A 21334-nucleotide genomic window follows, 5' to 3' on the forward strand; every position below is an offset into this window, starting at 1 on the left:
ATTCACCATGACTGGTCCAGTCACAGGTGTGTGACTCAGCTTTCACCTGAACATCACTGAATATTTCTGACTAAAATCACCAAACCAAAACCAGGTCAGAAAGTCCTGTACGGAGGCTTTCACACCGACCTCGACTGGTCCAGACTTTCTGACCCTTCTGTTTGTCCGAACCAAATTTACAGGTGTGAAATCTCCCCCTCCCCCTCGGACGACCGACCTAAAGAGGTGGTTCTGTCTGGACCAGACTAAACCCTGGTTCAGTGTGAAAGCTTTGTTTTTCAATGGTTCAGACTTATGAACCTTTAACAGGAGGTTCTGGAGGTTAGCCTACACATTAAAGGTCCAGTCTGTAAAATGGGGGGGATTTTCCCTTCGGGCTGACATACAAACATGGCGGTGCAAGATGGCGACGCTCTCTAAAGCAAGACCCTTGCTATAAAGAATAATTATAAGGCAGATTTGATTTTATAGCGATTATACACTTATACAAATATATCCATGGGTAGTAGATTCAGATTTTACCAATAAACCTTGACAATTATTACACACTGGACCTTTAAGAAGAAATAAAGATAAACTGTGGTAGCACAAGAGGAGATGAAATGTCCAAAATGACCAAACAAATCTGGTCCGATGACAACATGCAAGCTTTCAGCAGAGCTTCAGTCGTCTTCTTCTTCCCAGGCGGTGACGATAAAGCCTTCACATGACGAGGACATTCATCTGAATCCCAGCTAGCCATAACAATAATTATCGTTGCCACGATGCCACAAACTTAATTTTCCTGGGTCGTTACTTTGCTAACGAGTTAATCTGAGGAGAGCTTTGGTGACTCTGTGACTACGTCATCACACGCCTGTTTACAAACCAATCAATGTCAAGTGTACGGAGACGCAGCAACGTAGTTGATGAGGACAGGACGTCAGTATGTCATAAACAGTTGTTTGGTGTGAAACCAGAACCAAATGGAGCAGAAACACCAACCTGGGTTCAGACCTGCGTTCGGTTCGGTCAGGTGTGAAAAGTCTTCAGATAACGATGTCATCCTGCTGATTGATCTTTTATTTTGAATGACAAAAATAACCACATCTGTAGATATTTTCACTGATGACCGTGTCTATTTTCTCAGCTTCTATATTTAAATCTTTAGACTTTTACTTTAGGTTTCACTTTCTCAAGAATATGACTGCTTCACTTTACAGTAAATATCTAAAATGAGGTCATGAGCATCAGCCTCAACTGTGTTGGTGTTATGTTGGTGTGTGTGCGTGTGTGTGTGTGCAAGGCTCTCAGTTACCCGTGCAGCCATTATTCCTTTCTGCATGTCTGTCATTCAGCAGCGCGGTTTGGGGCTGATTCCTGGGAGCTGGACTGACATTCATCCGCAGCTTCAGTCTGATGTGAGACGACGCAGCGACCGAGTGTTTATTGTGCTGTTGATAATTCTCACTAACTGTGATCTACATCGGTGCTTGTCGGCACACATTAATCAAAAAAAGTTAAATATACAAAGAGCTGCAGTTCGGCGGTGGGAGATTTAAAGCCGCAGTGAGACGACTTAACCCGACTAATGACTCTCTGCTTGTAGATACACAAGAGTTATACACATGGATTCATTCACCGCTGCTGCTTTTCACTGTTTTGTCCCTAAGAAAAGATATTTTGGGGATTTGGTTTCGGTGCTTGTGAGCCGCTGAGGAACAGAGCCGTCAGCTTCAGAACACTTTGTTTCTGCAAACAGCAACAAAACTCTTGATCGTCCTGTTGTTGCTGACTTCTTTCAGAACTGACCCAGAATCTGAGCAGGGATCTGGTTTAAAGGGATAGTTCAACATTTTGACAAATTGGCCCATTGCCATAATCCCTATAGTCATAGCAGTAGGTTTGTTACCTTTAATTGTCGGTGCAAGCTGTTTTTAGAACGGCGGAGCAGAGCCGTGAGCTGCTCAGAGCTACGCTACGGAGGCTCATGGGATTTCTTGGTTTCCCTCATCAAACTCATCAAATACTAGGCCTGGGACGATAACAAATTTTGCTGGACGATATATTGTCCCACAAATTATTGACGATAAACGATATTATTGACACATTTTTTTGAGAACAAATTAACCACTAATATAATAATAGTATTTCATAATAATGAAGTTATAAGTAGACCCTTTTAAATGCGATAAACTTGTATTTCTCATGAGTATTTTTTTTTAACCATTGTAATTGGAATGACAAGAACTTATATAGCTACTATCCTAAAAAAATAAAATAAACAAAAAATAATAAGCAGTGCAGCTCTTCTGTCCAATAACGTTACTGAAGCTCCACTTTTCATTCAAACAAACTAATGTGACTTCCACAGATGTAAGATTTCATCAATGAGACTAGCATTTATCTCCTAAAAGATATTAAACCAGCCGGCGGTAAACCTCTAAAAACCTGCTGATAAGTTTTCTTAGTCGTTTTCTCCCCCAATGACGGAGGTTGACACGGCCCGTGAGCTGCTGCAGACAGACGGCTGCAGACTGTGGGAAGCCCCGCTCCTCCTGCTGGCTGCTACCACATTAGCTCCAAAACGTCGGAGGAAAACTCCTAACAGGCGATATGTGGATAAACTGACACAGACTGGGGATCTAAACTGTGACTTTCTGGCATGAAAAAATATTAAAACTTTAAAAAGTGACGTGTTAACAGCGCTGCAGCAAGAATTACGTAAAATAGCTTTTAGCTGCTTAGCTTTACAGCTAGCGCTGCCGGTTGCTGCCAAATGCATTCTGGGAAACAAAGATCCTGGATGACTGAAAAGAGGGTTCACTCCTTTCATTCTGCAAAACAAACGGCCCAGGTGCTGAGACCGATGCACAGAGTGAAGCCTCTTGTCATCCAGCCTGGTTGGAGGAAAACAAATATGTGCGCATGCACATGGCGATTTATCGAGGCCGGAAAAACTATCGAATTCATTTTCATTTATCGTACGATTAATTGATTTATTGATTATCGTCCCAGGCCTATCAAATACACAATCCAACAACTCAAAAACGCTTTCGTGGACAAGTTGTGACCTGCACATTCACCACTATGAGATAATAACACAACGTTACCAGACAGAGTTGTTTTAGAGGGAAATACAGTGGTTTTACATGAATTTCCCTCTAAAACAACTCTGTCTGGTAAAGTTGTGTTATTATCTCATAGCGTGGTGAATGTGCAGGTCACAACTTGTCCACCAGAGGGTTGTGGAGTTGTTGGATTGTATATTTGATGAGTTTGATGAGGGAAACTCCAATGAGCCTCCGTAGCGTAGCTCTGAGCAGCTCACGGCTCTGCTCCGCCGTTCTAAAAACAGCTTGCACCGACAATTAAAGGTAACGAACCTACTGCTATGACTATAGGGATTATGGCAATGGGCCAATTTGCCAAAATGTTAAAACTATCCCTTTAAATGAAGTAGTGAATTTAGAAGTGCATGGGTTCGGTTTTTGGATTTTGATCGTGGTATCGAATGAGTATCGAGAATTTGGTATCGACTGCTGAAGTCCTGGTGTCATGACAAGCCTCCATCTCCAGCTGAAACAGACGTTGACTTTACTCTTGCACATCCTTTGACCTCCAACATGTCATCAAAGCAACAGATATTTAACAACCAACAAACATCATATTTTGTATAATGCAGGTGCTGATCTCAAACCGATAATTCAACCAGAAGCTCCTGTGACTGTGGAGAAGATACTGTAAACATGTTTCCCTCGAGTCCTGGAGTCAGTTTCACCACATCTACAACATGAGGTGGTTTCTGTGTGAGAGCTCTGCACAGGAGGACTCACTCATTTATCTACAATTTGGGAGCACAAAGAACTTGGGAAAAAAAAGAGAAAAGATGCAGCAGCCATTTGTGATCTGCGTGGTGCGAATCACCTTTACGAAAAAGCCCCCTGAGTGTCTAAAATAGCTCATCCCTTTTAACAACACTGTCACAGCTCAAGTTTTATTACAGAGCATTTGTTTCATCAGTCTCCCTGAAAAGCTGAATTATGTTCCTGCAGTTTTCTGTCTGTGCTATAAAAGATCGTTGTTGCTTTATCTCGGTTTGGCTTCTCAAAGTGAAATGAAGGCGGCTTCCAAAGGGAAAAGCCGTTTTGTGACAGATGACAGTAAAACAGAGGAGAGAGCTCGTGACCTCCGCTCTCCTTTAGACACGAGTTGTAAAAACCTTTAAATCACAGCACAGAGGAAAAACGTCAGGGCTGAAAAGCACTGATACAAAAACAAGCTGGAGTCTGAAGAGCCTCCAAACATGATCGCTACATCCAAAGCAAAATAACTGACCTCAGACTGCCATTTCTGTTCAACTGTCGAAGAGATCAACTACATCTCCTTAGTTATTTTACTTCCCTGAGACAACTGGACTATAGAATGATACTTTAAAGCTTGTGTGTCCTGATTATAGACTGTATAAAGATGGACGTAGTCTCTGTTCCCCCTTTTCCACTGAGCTGGTTCAGAGTAGACTTGTAGTCAAGACCGCCTGAACCGAGACCAAGACACTACCAAGACCAGAGAGTATCAAGACCAAGACAAGACCAAGACCAAGACAAGAACAAGACCAAGACAGACCAAGTCAAGACTAAGACCAGTTGAGCTCAAGACCGAGACTGAGAAAGAGACCAGTCTAGTTCAGAGCCAGAACCAGACTTACCACCGGTTCTTTGCTGTTCGACCACCTAAGCACCGACTCCTAGTTCTCAAATCTGGTTCCAGACCAGCACCAACTCCTTGCTGGTCTAGAGCCAAGAACTGATTATGCTAGTGGCTGGGGGTGAAGTCACCTGACCAACAGGACCACCTCAGAGATGTAGCTATAGCCACAGTCACGAGGTACCAGTGAGGAGAAGTGACAGCGTGTGGCGGTTAGCGGTACTGAAGTTAAACTCACTCACATAAAAGACGTGCTAACCCACTTGCCAAGTGGTCGTTGACCTCTTGGCGAAACGGTTAGCATCGTTGCCTGCGGTGCGAGAGACCCGGGTTCAAAACCCACTCAGGGCAGGCCAGACAATGGGTCACACATAGACATTATCAATATCTTATTACGTTAAACTGCAGATCGTTGCTAATCACAGTCTAAGCTGAGTATCCGAGCTACAGGCTGTGGCTAACAACGTTCATTTAAGAATCAAAACGTCTCACCGTCAAAACGCAGTCACTGTTCACGGCGGTCAAGTCCAAGATGGCTTCCTTTGTTTTCCTTTTATGGCTGGTTTCCGGCCGTGAATAAATGCTAGTGAGACGGGCTGTGTCGGGTCCGGGCTTTAACACCCGCCGATCGGACCGGGTTTTAATTTTCAAGCTAGTTGAGAACTCTGTAGTAGTAGTAATAAAATATAAACTGATGAGTTGTATAAAACTTACACACCAGTACAGTTGCCATGGAGCAGGACTGGTTTTGTACCAGCCTGTAAACATGTAAACATGCTTATTTCTGGTGTAAAGTTGGAGTTTTTAACATGGGAGTCTATGGAGTTTGACTCACTTCTGGAGCCACCCTCAAGTGGCCGTTGAAGGAACTGCAGTTTCCAGCAGCTTCCCATTTGTAAATTACTCACACGTTAAAACAATAGGAGGAGCTATGAATATATTTTTCTTTCTTTAAATGTACCCATCATGCACTGCAGCTCTGATTCTGTGGGGGAATGACGCATGTTACTCCTCTCTTGTAACGTTGCCAGTTTTGCAGTGATCGAACAAACCTGGCAACAGAATGTAATAGATGAAAACAAAGGAGGATACGGGAGCGATGGAGGTCGGTGGAACTATTTGTTTGCTCTCGTCTTGTTCCCAGATGAATGAATAGTTTAACCTGGAACAGGCACAACTGGGAGTGAACACAGTGTCTGAGATGAGCAGCCTTTACCTAACCATAGTATGTTGTGTTCCTATTTTGAATGGCAACAAAAGCAGCTTGGACAAATGCTGAATTTTTGTTTTTATCACAACAAATGCAAGTCTGGTTTACAAGACTAAAAAAGTCATTTGTCTGAACCTGAGATCTGAAATATGGATGATCAACTGAGAACATAACGTGCTTAAGAAAGACAGAAAACTACAGGGACACTGTGTGTGTGTGTGGTGTTGGTTATCAAAGGTATAAGCTTCCGTGTGTGTGTGTCGAGTGTGTGGGAGAGTCCGTGCCTCCGCCTCACCTATTAACTGCTGTTTCTCTGGTGGCTCTCACCTCCTGCTCTTATTTCTTATGAACATGTTTGTCTAAGGTTTGGGAGGCCAAAACATAATTAAGATGTTGGAACTTAACAACACGTCTCAGTCTCACTTTATTGATATTTTCTGTCTCTCTCTGTGCAGGAGCGTATGGAGTGGTGCTGAAGTGCAGGCATAAGGTAAGACAGCATTTCTTACTTCTATCTGTACGTCCAGCTGTCAACAAACTGTTTTGTATGACTTTGTATGAAAATAAGAACGGTTTGCATTGTTGTGAATGGACGTTTTTGTTGTGTTTCTGTTGAGTTTTTCTTGAGCGATTGGATGGGCAGAGTCAAAAAACAATGAAACAAAGATGATGTTTCATATACTTTGTTTGGATTGACCTTCTAGATATTTAGTACTATTTTATATCGAAGAATGATGCAACAACAGCAAAGAAAACTGACACAAAGAAATCATATAAGTTTCCTTCTCTACTGTCCTCAGCAGATTTTAGTTGGTGTTAAATGGTTTCAGCTTTCTATGACTATAAGATGGATAAATACAACATTAGAGTGACGTGTCAGGGGATTTGTCTTGTGGTTGTGTGAGGTAGTCCGACACTGTCAGTGTTTTACCTGAAACAGATTCAGATCGGAGCACTAACAGTTTGAAACAGTAGGCAGCAGTAACAGCTTTAATACTTAAGGTGATTGGTTCTGCTTTGGTCAGTACAACTGTTCAGAGGAGTCGCCCAGGACGAAGCAAACAGAGGAGGATTTCTCCAGCGTTGTAGAGTAAAACATATCTAAGAAGTGGGACTCTCCCTCTGAGGTCGGACTCTGTCATTGCAAACAACAATGTATGTTTCCTGTGTGATGATGTAAAGAGCCCTGGTAATAACAAGAAGAGGAGGTGGTTGGAGATACAGAGCTCCGTTTCCACAGCGACTGCTTCCAGGTCTGGTGAATGCTGAATGCTTCATTCCTATTGGTCCTTTTGGGTTTTTGTCACAGTTTGAGTCCAACTGAGTTGAACATTGACGGCTGCACTGAACGGTGTTATGTTGAGTGTGAACTTTGCTTGGTGCAGCTACAAACCGCCATCCACAACAAAGGGTTTCAGAGTTCATGTTGAGTGCACTGAGACGGACTGGAAAGACGTTGGTAAAGAGGATCTGCATTATTGGGATATGTAGAAGAAAGAAAGAAAAGCAGAAGATCATCTCTTCTTAAGGTGATTGAGAACATTAATGGTGTGATTAGACTGAGGGACAATCTATTGGACGAAGCAGCGCATAAACCAACAGTGGTGCCAAACCCATTCAGACACAAGTCAGTCTACGATGTGGGAAAGAGTGACGCGGTCAGATGAGTCATCCTTTCTCAGGTGGGCGGGTGCACCTGTGACGTACCTGAATGCTTGATGCTTCTGCAGGGAGGGGGCCCAGTGGTTCTGTTGGGGAGTATGTTGTTGGCATGGTTGGTGTCCATTGGTCCACTTGTCCCATTAAAGGGAGGAGCGTCAATACAAATGAACACCGTGTTATTCTGGGTGATGACTGTTGATCCTGTGGTAGTGAATCATGTCTGACTTCAGGGAGTGGTCTTCTTCCAGGAACGACCACCACTCTCTCTCTCGTCCCTAAGACACAAAGCGCCCCCTGGATGGTTGAGTGTGGGGTGAATCACATGCTATGACCTTTACAGTCACTGGATCTGAACCGAGCTGAAACACCTTCGGGAGGTTTTGGAGAGACGTGTTAGACGGCACGCTCCGCCAATGAGGTGTTATCTTTAGAGGAGAGTTCAGAGGCTCGTTGAACCAAAGCCAAAGCACACTGGAGCTGTTCTGGCAGCTTGTGATGGCCCAACACTTTATATGTGTCTCTTCTTAATTTGCTGTCTGTCTGTAGGTCACACTGTATGCACGACTCAGAATTTTAACTCGAGAACACTGACGAATAATATGGTTCCAACGGTGGTTCTTCAACAAAGTATTTAAATTTATTCCATTAATGTAGTTGGTATGCAGGAAAGCAGGGCCTGCTGGTGTGACTCATCCAGCAGAGCTTTCCATACGTGACTACATGTTTCCCTGCTCATGTATTGCTTTATCCAGTATCTTCTTCCTCTTGTCTTTTCTCTGCCGTGTGTTTATTGATCAAAGCAACGTCCCCGACCTGCGATGCTCTGAGTTGCAAAGTGAAAAATGGCTGATATTCACCAAAGTAGCTCTGATGCACTAATTTATTTGTTTCACAGTGACTTCTAATGATGTGACTTCTGTTAACCAGCAAAGAAAAAATAAGTGGAAATTGTGAGAGAATGTAGCCTAGAAATCTAGCTGCACCCTAGCAGCAGCAAATATATTTGCTCCGTAGGTGGGTCTAGAAACGAGCCATAGGAACTTTTTGAGTCTCGAACACTGTTTGTGTTGACCAATCACAGCGCTCCATCTGTTTAGAGAGTCGTTGGGCGGGCTTAACGCGATGACGACATACTTGCGACGGTGAAAAACATGACAAGAAGATAGATGGCTTTGGCAAAGGAATCGTTTGAATCGGCGTTGGCATCAACTTTGAAAGAATTCAACTTCAAAGAAGGATGTATTTGGGGTTTTGCCGACGGGTTATGGGAAAAGTTTAATCTATGTCATCCTGCTCTTTACTCTGATTGGTCGTAGCGCTACCCTATTGCGTGCAGAGGCAGTTTGAAAGACAGCCTTCATCCCGCCCCCTGGATTGAGCCGAGGTCTACCGGTCGTTGCCAGACTAGACATGTTAATGATAAAGTCTGGTTTATCAGGCTAGAGAGAATGACAACTTTGATAGAAACAAATAATCAGTTATTTCTAACACAACCCATGTATCATAATCCTGTAATCTGCACTAGCCCCATGGTATGCTAATGCTAATGCTAATACTTACGATCGCAAGAAAATAAAGATAGTTAGCGAACAGGTCTACCTTTGGCTTTGACTCTAGTAGATTTCAATTTAAAAATGGTTTCATACCATTTTTATTTTAATGTTTTGGTCTCATTCTTGTTCAGTACTCGTTCAGTTGGTGCCTTCGGGGCAAGAGGTCGTGAGGTCAACACACTGACATGGCTGGTTGAGCATGTAGCTACACTACACTCTGACTCTGAATTTGAACAAATAATCACTGGTCTGTTTGTGATAACTTCAGTTTCAATTCTTCTTCTCATTCAACATTTTTGGATGTAATGAGTTTGATCTTTTAATTTGTTCATTTATTTCCACCAACACTGTTATGAATGAAACACCAGTGTGATGTCCTGACTCCATCATCCAGGAATGGGGTTAAGGACAGATTACTGCCAGCTATTATTAGCACATGATTTCAGGCCTTCATTAATAAAGTGCTGTTAACTAAGAGTTTAATCTCAGTAGGAGCGCCAGTTACTGCAAAGGTGATCAACATCATCATCAATTGGTCGTTGTCATAATTCATCATAGAACAAGGTTGACACAGTTTTCATATGAAATTAATTCATCTACATCGTACTTGATAAGATACATTAGTGAATTAGGACATCAGAGGTGGAAAACAGTCTGTATTGGAGCTGTTGGCACTTTTATACATGTAGTTTCTTAGATAAACTAATGCTGAACATTACGTTTGCAGCACATAGACATAGTGGTAAGTCAAAGAAAGGTTAAAAAAAAAAAAATCTGGGCTCTTTTTGGCTCAAAATCCCAAGAAAAGTTCCCAAAATGAAGGGCAGGTCTGAATAATACAACGCTCCCGGGCTAACGATGTTCAAAGCAGGTCTGCAGGTCTTCACACCGCCCCACATCACTGGGATCAGTTCAGATCGGTTCAAGAGATCTGTTCACTTGACTCATGACCTCTGGCTTCGTGCCGTCACTTTGACAAAGTTTCTAGTTTCCTCAGTGACGAGCGCAGGTTTTTAATGACTTTTAAGTCTTTTTAACTGATGAGTCTTGAACGCGCTGCAGCTGATTGATCACATCAGAGACAGTCGCAGTGAGCGATAGTCGGCCGGTCACCGGTCCCTCCTCCCCCCCGGTGTTAGGAGCTGACATCATTCAGACAGAGCTGCCCAACATGGACTCATATTTAGCTCAGTGGGCTAATAGATCAAACCGCCCATTTATTAAAAATGTTGATTCTGAACAATAATTTAGTACTTGATTGGTATTATACAGTACTTCAGTGTTTGTCACTGATATGTATTATTTTAACTCACATCCTCTAATGCTTTTCACATGACTCGTTGTATTGCTGCGTGTTTCTCGTCACGTTTTGTTGTGTTGTTGTTGTTGCACAGAGGTAATTTCCCTCCAGAATCAATAAACTATCTACCAAGACTTCAGCACTTTCCTCAGATGAACAGAATTACCTCCATCAGAGAGTGAATCCCTGTGAACCAATCGTGTTAAGTTTGCATCACTTGAACCAGGCAAATGCACCAACTTTGCACGTTTGTGATTATCATGAGCCTCAGCTGCTGCTGCTGCTGCTGCTGCAGAGAAGAGAAGAGCCCTCTCAAAATTATGAACCAGAGCGAAATCAAAACAGAACGAACCACAAAACCAAAGCTGCAGATGTCACCCAGAAAAGAAAAGTACTAGAGTTTAAAAGTAAATGGATTTAACGGAGCTAACTCGTATATAATATAGCACATCTACGAGAAACATGAGGTCATCAAACTTCAATCCATATTTGTCTTATTCTGCAGATATACTAACCAGACTCTATTCACTTATAGACTTTACATATGTTTATAGAAAATCCTGCAACCATTTCAATTCTCAAAACTGGTCAAACTGAGCCACAGTGACTAACAGTAATTTAACTATTTTGTAGAAAACATTCATCTGTGTGGATGAAGATAGATAGATAGATAGATAGATAGATAGATAGATAGATAGATAGATAGATAGATAGATAGATAGATAGATAGATAGATAGATAGATAGATAGATAGATAGATAGATAGATAGATAGATAGATAGATAGATAGATAGATAGATAGATAGATAGATAGATACTTTATTTATCCCGACGGAAATTCAATTTCTCAGCTGCACAATAAACAGTCATTCAACAGCAAGACATAAAATAGTAAAAAGTAGTGCATGGAGAATAGAATAAATAAAAACAATAGATTATAAAAAGAATAAATTAATAGAGGCAAAGAAGAAGAAAAGAAGCAACATTATACTTTGATATTTAACATATTTTTGTATCAGTGCTTCTGTCAGTGGTATTATGAAATAATGTTTGGGAAAAACACTGAACTCTGCAGCGAGAGAGGACGACTGTAGGAGGAAGAGAAAGTCGCAGCAGAATCACAGGCGTTTTTAAAGTTTAATGCCGTTACTGTTCCATCATGTTTCTGACTGAGGGCTGACATCAAAAATGAGCAAATCTTATTAAATTTTTGGTCACCATATTGTTTCTTGAACCCAATCTTATGTGGAAATGAAATGTAGAATGAAGCTCAAAGAGCCTGTGATAAGTAGCAGACAAATCTGGGTTATTACCAGCAACACTGAGTGAGAGATGAGGAGGAAATTAAACTAAACTGAGGTTGGTGCTTCTGAATTTAAACCAGATCTGTTCATTACTCTGAGTGCTTGGTGTTTGTCCTGTGGTCCCTTTCCCCTGTATGTTCCATTTGCACAAGTTCTTTCAAAGCCACGCTTCATGAAAATTTTAAGAGGCATAAATTATATACAATGAGTGAAATTCTAAATATGCAAACGCTCGCACTCTGGAGCCATGAACAAAATGACATGGTAAGCAGAACATGACGGTGATGGAGGAAGCTGCAGCTCAACAAAGGCAGATAGAAGCAAAACTAAAAACACAGTCTGCATCATCATCGGACATGTTAAAATAGAGAAGGCAGGCGACTGAGCGTGGTGATTGGCTGGCGCGTCGCCCTCTCCCTCTGTGTGTTGTGTGGGGAAGACTTAAGTGTCTCTGCTCTGATTAAGGTCTTTGTTAGCAGCAGTGAAGTGCTGCATGTGTGAGAAGAACACTTCTCTATCAACACAAGTTTAGACTGGAACAAATATTTTTATTGCATGCACATTTGATTTGCCGTGTTGTAGGAGGAATTACCATTCGGGACACAGAGCGAAGAGAGACAGAATCTCTCCATGTGAGCAGAGTCAACCATGGCTACCTGCACAGATGACTAATCCGTCTCAACACTCGGCCTGCTGATTGTTATTCGTACGCAACAGCTAATCGGAGTTATTTTGGTGACACAGAAAGTGAGAAAGTGAGAAAGAGCGAGCGGGCGGGCGAGACAGAATCTTATAGTTATTGATCCGGACGTCGTCTATTCTGTCTCCAGAAGACACGTCATGTTGCTCTGCTGCTACTGCATGAAAAATAAAGGCAAAGAGGCTGTAGAGCTACTCAATCATTTATATGTGACATAAATATGACAGATATAAATTAAACACGATAATACTCAAATCTGCAGCAATAAAACCTGATTACGTCATTGAATAAATTCCAATTTAGACAGAGATGGAAAAAAACAAAAAAATAGCTCTTATGATTTTGTCAACAAGATCAAAGTGAATATTTCCAGAAACGGATAATCTATTTGTTTTCCAGTATCCTTCAGTTAAAAATAACATTTATTGTGATTAAAGCAGGGATGTTGGTGAAGTGGTCTGACTTTATGTAAGTGAAGCTGATTCTTTAGTTAAAGGTACATTGTGTAAGAATTACTCCCATCTAGCGTTGCGGTTGTAGATCTCAAGCAACTCAGTCATATTTTTATATAAAAACATGGCGACACCACATGGCAGCAGCACCGAGCTTACCCGCTCATGTAGATATGAATGATATGAACGGCTAATTCAGAGCTGAAAGGAACACTTCACTTTGTTGATGGGGGGGATTACTGGTTAATGAAAAACAGACTGAAGAACCAAATAATCGATTTTCATGAATAGAGAACAGGAGAGGTTACACAATGTACCTTTAATGGAACTCCTGGATCTGAAAATCAGTAAGGCTCCAATTGGAGGATTTCCCTGCTGGCAGATGATTGGTTGATTGGACAACTGCATGAATAAGCAGGTGCATGAGTGCTACACTCATACACTCTAATGATACCTGATGGTGACAAAAAAACAATATTTAGAGTTAGTACAGCTTCACAATACAATGCACCTTAACATTGACTCTACAATACTTCCTGTATTGGAGCACTGGGATATTAGGGTAGGAGAAAATAAATCAATAAAGCACAGAGTCATGATATTTTGTGTGGTAACAATGTATTGGTGTATGGATGCCAAGTATTGATCATTTATCATGGAACTACGGAATACAAATTTAACTTTTTAGTATCAGAATACTAGGGAAGTGTTGGTCAGTCTGTCTGCTTGATAATCCCGTTGATGTATATAAATTTCAATGTGTCACAATATGATGTTACAATACTGAGGGTAGTGCAAAATGTCCCTTACTTGGGAGAACGCCGGTTTGAGCTCGGACCAAAATGATCATTCACTGCATGTCTGTCCCCATTGTCTCTCCCTGTTTCCTGTCAAAGCTCCACTGTCTGATCCAATTAAAGGCAGAAATCCCCTAAAAAATAACGGATTTACAAGAATATCATATCTTGTACATCATGGTGAGGTGGTGACTCAGATCCCTGAGAGATATCTCGTTGCTTGGTGCTTTGATGACGGCGGTACTGAGTGCTTTCTAAGATCTCTGCTGGACTTCATTTGGGTACAGATCTGGAGGCTGTGGAGGCCATTAGCCACGAACTGATGAAGCCTCTTGAAGCCTTGAGGCTTTCAAGCCAACTGTGTTGACAGTGCTCCATTGGGACAAATAGAAAAACCAATATAAACATGGTCTCAACAACAAGTGTCTCCATGATTTTGGCTTTGAACATTTCAGATCATAACATGTCCAAACTGGAGACAACCACCACAACGACGGTCCAATCTTAACACAAAGCTAACACTAGCCTACTATATTTTTCTTCCATGGTTTGAAGTTACTAGGATGTGACACATGACATGTTTCACACTTATATAACAGTGTAAGGGGATTCATTTTCACATGTAGAGCCAGAAACTCTACACAGACTATGGCTTTTTAGCTTTGCTGCAAGAGAGCAGTTATTTTTACTTGTCTCAGCTGGAAACAGGGCAAAAGAGAAAAGGATGGCAAAGAGAGAGAGAGAAAGAGAAGTAACGTGATGGAGAGGAGGAGGGAGGTATTGGATACAGAGACTATGTGGATGGTAAATGGGTCACCCTGTTAGGTGTCTACAGCAGACCTGTGTGTGGTTGATGAGGCCCGAGACTCCAAACACCTGGATGAAACCCAGCCAGGTGGTTCAGAGGAGAAATGAGACGCTTACTTAAATGTATGTGTTGCTGTGTTGCTGTATGAATTATGTATAGTTTCCAGTACATTATGTGTTTGATGGAACATTTAATTAGTCAAGCGAATGCGAATGCATGCCAGTGCTTGTGCAATGTTCTGCCACTTTATGCAAGTGTTGTATTAGCGTATGTGGGTGTGTGTATGGAGGCTTATGTGTTATCTTGAATTTATGTCTTTTAGGAGTGACAATAGCACAGCCTACACGCTAGCCAGTGTTTCCCGGTGGCTATACAGCATTTCTACGCAAGTGTTATATTTCTGACATCGTTAATTAAAAACCGGTGGTTGATCAACAGAAAATTCATTAGTGATTCTTTTGATAGTTGAGTAATTGTTTGAGCAGTTTGTCGAGTAATAACACAAAGCGTTTGTTCACATATTTTCACGTTATTTTCATTTTATTCCCATTTGTTTAATGACGTCTTCTTTAGCAGAACAGTAATAACAATGTGGTGTTTGACTGTTAATAACACAATGGCAGTAATGTGAAGACCTCCTCTTGTACTTTAGCTGCTCATCGCTAAATTTTGGTTTTTATTTTCTGTAATGCACGATTCTCCCAAAAATAATCGACAAATAATAAATTGGTGATGAAAATAACTGTTAGTTCTTCTGCTTTAAATAAGGTTTCAGATGCAAATAACTTGATCTTGATTGTGTCTTTGAAGAGCAAAAGATAACTGGTGTGGTTTGTAGCAGACAAAGTGGATAGTATTTTAAGTTTTACATTGTTATAGTGTATATAATTTAATTTTCTGTTTTCTTAAGTATTAATTTGAACCTTACCCTGATTTCGATTTACTGTCGTTGTATAATAAAAAAGTGATTTTGTTTAGTACAGTTTTCTTCATTGAAATTTTCTTAATGAAACCTGGATTTATTGCAACTACTTGGTGTATATGTTATTGGATTGGGAGTTATCAATGAGCCAATAAGGGAGTGAGAGAACCAGGATGGACCAGACTGAGGCATTACGTTTTTAAGGGCTGTACCGTGTATGTCCGTCCCCTTCGAATTGGACTAAAAAACATTCATTGGATTAAAGGATGAGCTGATCTGACTTTGGTCATCCAATGTCAAGGTAACAGTGACTTCTTAAAACGCAGCTCTGATCTTGTGTCATGGGAAATTTCATGGGAATCCATTCAGATTTTGTACCAAATGTCCTTTTGGACTCAATGAACTGATTAGATTGTTGGCAAAGGTCACTGTAACCTCACATAGCAACACAACAGACTCTTTTTGTGCAAAGATGAACTTCACTACATGTGATGTCAAATCACTCTGGCCATTATTTGTACTGAAAATCGGGAATAGCAATAGCTGCCATATTTTCTGCCACATTTTGACAGAGGCAAACAACCACAAGGCACTAACATGGTTTCTTATTTCAGCCCTAAATACAGTATATGTCCAGCATTTCATCAACTTTGCATGCAAGTTTTGCACCTACACAATGCACACATACTGAAAGATAACCACAAGGAACTACATAAAATGGAAAACTAAAACTGATACAAAATTATAAATTAATAAATAAAGAAATAAAGCACCAATCTTAACCCTCCTGCTGTCCTCCTGGGTCAAGGAAGGACGAAAGGAAGGAAGGATAAAGGGATAGAAGGAAGGAAGGAAGGATAAAGGGATAGAAGGAGGGAAGGAAGGAAGGACAAAGGGAACGATGGGAGGAAAGAAGGAAGGGAAAAAGGAAGGAAGGAAAGATAGATGGAGGGAGGGAACAGATTGGATCAAAAAAGAGGGAAGAAAGGACGGAGGGAAGGAAGGAAGGGAGGGAGGCAAAAATGATTGTGGAAAGAAGGAAGGGAAAAGGGAAGGAAAGAAAGATGGAGGGAGGGAACAGACCAGGTCAACTGGATCAAAAGAGGAAGGAAGAAGTAGTAAGGACGAAGAGAAGGAAGCAAGGGAAAAAGGATTGTGGAAAGAAGGAAGGATGGAGGAAGTGAACAGATAGGGTCAATTTGACCCAGAAGGACAACAGGAGGGTTAATAGTCAGAACAAGTGGTTTTGAAGGTGGGATTGGGTGAAATATGGGAACATGAGTAAAACAAAGGGTGAAAACTATATTCATCTATAGAAATACATGAACCATGGAAGAAAAAATAAGGAGGCACCTCTGGAAAAAATATTCCACCCTGTGCTGGTTCCCATGGGGCCCAATGAGAAATAATTGGTGACAAAAAAAAACCTGCAGCAACATCACCGCTGCTGTGGCTCAGAATATGGCGGTTCACGCTGTTTATGACTGAAGCTTCTGTGGGGAAGAAGAAGTGAAAGATTTGAGCTTTACTCTTTTGTGCGACGTGACAATCAGGACCTGCTCTTCACATCAGCAGAAAATTAGAAAAGGCTGAAACGCTATTTTTAGGTGTTGCTGACTGAACAGTGGCTCAAAAGGTAAATCAGTGGGGGTCAGAGCCACCACACATGAGCACGAGCAGCATCAGCACATTGCAAGGTGCGAACATCGGTCCTGGTGTGTGTGTGTGTCTGTGATTTATGTTGCCTGGTAATCACAGTTCGTTATTCGCATCCATCGCTGGAAATGAAAGGGATAGTTCACCCAAAATTCAAATTTCACTCATTATCTACTCCCCCTCATGTGGACTAAGGGCTGGGAGAAGTTTCAGAGTCCTCCGTGCCTTCTCTGAGTTACAGCGGGGCTCCGTGCAGCACTGCATGTCCATATGACGGTTGAGAACGGAGCTCACTTTTCTTCGTCCAAAAAGACACACCAAAAAAACATCCAAATACCTCCATGCTGCTCGTATGTAATGTCCCAGTGTTGCTCTGCCGGAATCTCACGCGATTTGCAGAGCCGTGAACTGGGAGTCAATGCAAATCGTGCGAGATTTGGACGGACCAGGAAGAGCAGTGCTGGGAGCTTCCGCTACAAACAAGCCTAAAACATATACTTATTTAATTTTTTTCGAAACAATTTCTCATGTTGGGGCTTCAATACAAGAGGGACATTACAGACGAGCACTATGGAGGTATTTGGATGTTTTTTGGTGTGTCTTTTTGGACGAAGAAAAGTGAGCTCCGTTCGCAACCGTCATATGGACATGCAGTGCTGCACGGAGCCCCGCTGTAACTCAGAGAAGCCACGGAGGACTCTGAAACTTCTCCCAGCCCTTATATTAGTCGACATGAGTGAAATTTGAATTTTGGGTGAACTATCCCTTTAAGGCTACGTTTACACGGAAACAATCTGAACAGAAAACGCAAAAATTCCACGTTTAAACGAGCGTTTTTGGGGAGGAAATCTGCGTGCATGGTGACGCAAAAGTCTGTGGAATCCAATGTTGTATACACGCCAGGCGCCTACGTGGCAGCGTGTCGCACAACACACAACACACAACACCTCCAAGTCTGCACGCCTACAGGTGTACAACTCAGAATTTTCCCCTCTTCTTCCTCTTGATTTCCGGCAGGCTGTACGCCGGCCATCGTAACGCTGCCCTCTGTGCCCTCCACAGGTCGTAGCAATCGGAGCAGACTTTTGCGTTTTCACCCTTTACATTGAGTCAGATTTCCACTCTGGAGGGTGGTTTCACTTTTTTGCGTTTTCAAGCCCCCAAAACGCTGTCGCCGTCTAAACCAGAGGTCAGGGGGTCCGTGATCCCCTAGGGGGTCCGCAGAGGTACTGCAAGGGGGTCATGAACTATTTGGTTGATTATACTATTTTGTATTTCCACATTTATGCTTAAAATAAAAATGTCAATTTAAATAGCTTGTATGCATGATTATCATGCAATTAACAGACATAGTTGATATAACAAAGTGTGTTTATAAATGACTGAATGAATGGCCACCTTACTCACTGTACCTTTAAAATAATTTAATACATGAAGACTATACCAGTGTATTATTTGAATAGCTTGGTACTGAATTAAGGGGATACTAGGCCCAGTTTAATATAATAAAAAAATGTATGATTATATTTAGCAGGGGTCCCTGCTCCATCTCTCCAGTAGTTTGGGGGTCCTTAGCCTGAAAAACGCTGAAGACCCCTGGTCTAAACGAAAGGCACATCTGATTAAATATTTTGTAGTTTTCATCCGCAAGCGTTGTCGTGTAAACTGGGCCTAAAACTGTGCATTTAGGATTCTGTGCTGAAAGCTGTAAATCCACGCTGTCTTAAGTGAAACAAGTGTGTGTGGAGTCAAACAATCGTCTTGTGTGACTCTGAGAGCGGCGGTGGTGGTGACGAGCGGCTCCTCATCGTGTGGTGGATCCTTGACACTGAGGCTTCCTCTGTTTTCTCACTGTGTAAACAAAAGGACGATAGAAGGACATGAGAGCAGCAGAGGACAGATGGAGACTGGCCTTCATGTTGTCATCCCCTCTGGACCGCTGTCCTCACCCACTCAGGCCTCAGGCTGCAGCACCGACACCGAGTCTACGGGTTCACATCTAGACAGGAGGAGGGGTAGATGATGTCATGATGGAAAATAAATGAATGTATTAATGCTGAGGGCATTCAGGCATCTATTCGCTGACCTGACGGATACCCTCGACCCCTAAACAGTAACATTAACAAAACAAAAGCACAATATAAGAAGGTACAAAAGGAAAGAGGAACCATGTGTCCCTTGTCTCTAGTTCTGGTTAAATCAATGACTAGTAACTAGTTCCAGGGAGAATGGAGCGTCTCTTGGCTGAAAACCAACCTTGTAAGATCAGAGCCTCCGACCCGGTGTCCCAGCTCTCGTCTCCATGGCGACACCGCCACACAAACGTAACGCTCTAACCCGTAACCCGTAATCTCTTGTTTATGACACACTGCAAAAACTCAAAGTCTTTCCAAGAATATTTGTCTAATTTCTAGTCAAAACTAATCTCTTTCCACTTAAAATAAGACTCATCACCTAAAAATTGATTTGTTTTTAGATCATTTTCACTTGTTTCAAACACATTTTCACTTGAAATAAGTAGAAAAATCTGCCAGTGAAAGGAAGTTTTTTTGTGCTTGTAATAAGGAAGAAAAACTTGCTCCACTATCAGATTTTTCTACTTATTTCAAGTGAAAATCTGCTTGAAAGAAGTAAAAAGTGTCTAAAAACAAGCTACTTTTTAATGTGATGAGTCTTATTTTAAGTAGAATGAGATTTGTTTTGACAAGAAATGACATTTTGACTAGAAATAAGACAAATATTCTTGGTAGGACATTTGAGTTTTTGCAGTGCAGATAAGACTACACAAATATACACATGGTAACATGGTAGATGATAAATAACCTTATCCACCGCTCCATGGATTGATTTCTCACCGGTTTTGTTGTTGAAATTGGTCTTGGAGGAGTTTGCTGCTGCAGATGGTTTGACTTTCACCATCCTTGTCTCTCAGTTGGAGCGGCCGGACGGTGTTAAAGGTGCTGGGGTCTTCTTCATAATGTGTCACATCAGGGCTGAACTGGCCTCAAGTCATCCAACCACCTAGGATGTTTTCTTTCCTTCCGTAAGGATTCACTGTCATGTAGTTTACTATCTACACTACGTACTCACTTCTGTAGTGCACACATTTTGACAGTTTGTGTTGTCTCAAATCGAATACTGACCGGCCTGTCCTCCCTTCCCATGAACCAGTCTGCCATCCAGTCCTCCCATTAAGCTGGCCTGCTCTCCCTGCCTCCCTGCAGCTGTTGCTAACATTTCCATGTTAACCACATCCTGTGTTATAAACTGTTTTCTTGTCTATAACAACATCTATCTGTCCGTCCTGGGTGAGGGATCCCTCCTCTGTTGCTCACCCTGAGGTTTCTCAGATTTTTCCCTGTTAAAAGGGTTTTCTATGGAGTTTTTCCTCAGTGGATGTGAGGGTCTAAGGACAGAGGATGTTGTTATGATGCCATGTAAAGCCCTTTGAGACAAACTGGTGGTAAAAACGGGCTATAAATAAAATTGCCTTGCCTTAGGCTACCTACTGTCATTGTGAATTTACCAGAACTAACAATTGCAACTGTTGTCAACGTCTTCTTCTTTGGACGCTACTGTTGCCCGTCAACGCGTCTTATCGGCTTGTTTTGTTAGAAATAATGAACGCCTTACTTGTACTTTTTGCGTGTGTGGACCACCAGACGGCGGTCACTGAGGGTGGGAAGAGTCCATCGTTCCATACTCAACTTTTTGACCGTTATGAGTGAAACCATCCGGGTACTTCACTGCATTTTGCCATAGGCTACTTGTCAGTGTGAACGCACTTATATACACACTCAAAATAGTGAGTGTAAGTATGGAAGTATTTGAATTGAGACACATTGAGACTCTCGCTGGCGGCTCAGGATGAAAACGAGCCGACGGGGCCGAGAACAGGACGAAGCCCTGGGGATTCATCTCCTTTCTGGAAGCATCTTCACTGATGGGGGGGATGATGGGGATGATGGGGGGCTGCATGGTCCATGATGACAGTCCTGAACATCTGCAGCTGGTGGACCGTGTGATGGGCAGTGTGGAGGTGGGGTGTGTGTGTGTGTGTGTGTGTGTGTGGGTGCTGCTGAGTGGGCAGAGCGTGGCTACAGTACCTGGGCTGGTGAAACTGTAGTAACAGAGATTGGACTGGCTTCTTCCTCTCACAGCATCCCCATCTGCTGCTACTCTCTCTCTCTCTGCTGCCTTTGATGCTCTTCACGCCATCCCATAGCTCTGTGATGCTGCCTCACAACCTATACTCCTCCTTTCTCTTGTATGACCGGACCTCTG

The 21334-nt window shown here is 42.1% G+C and overlaps 1 protein-coding gene across 1 annotated transcript in view; it reads left to right on the plus strand.

Moving 5' to 3' along the window:
* cdkl5 (cyclin dependent kinase like 5) overlaps window positions 1–21334 on the plus strand; it is a gene marked incomplete at both ends in the record, with an annotated part of 68982 nt that overhangs the window by 6906 nt on the left and 40742 nt on the right. Inside the window, one exon of the mRNA XM_083996771.1 lies at window positions 6352–6386. Coding sequence (XP_083852897.1) covers window positions 6352–6386 — 35 coding nt within the window. The remainder of the gene's footprint in view (window positions 1–6351; window positions 6387–21334) is intronic.

The sequence above is a fragment of the Trachurus trachurus genome (genome assembly GCF_905171665.1).
Source record: "Trachurus trachurus genome assembly, chromosome: 3".
NCBI classification, from domain to species: domain Eukaryota; kingdom Metazoa; phylum Chordata; class Actinopteri; order Carangiformes; family Carangidae; genus Trachurus; species Trachurus trachurus.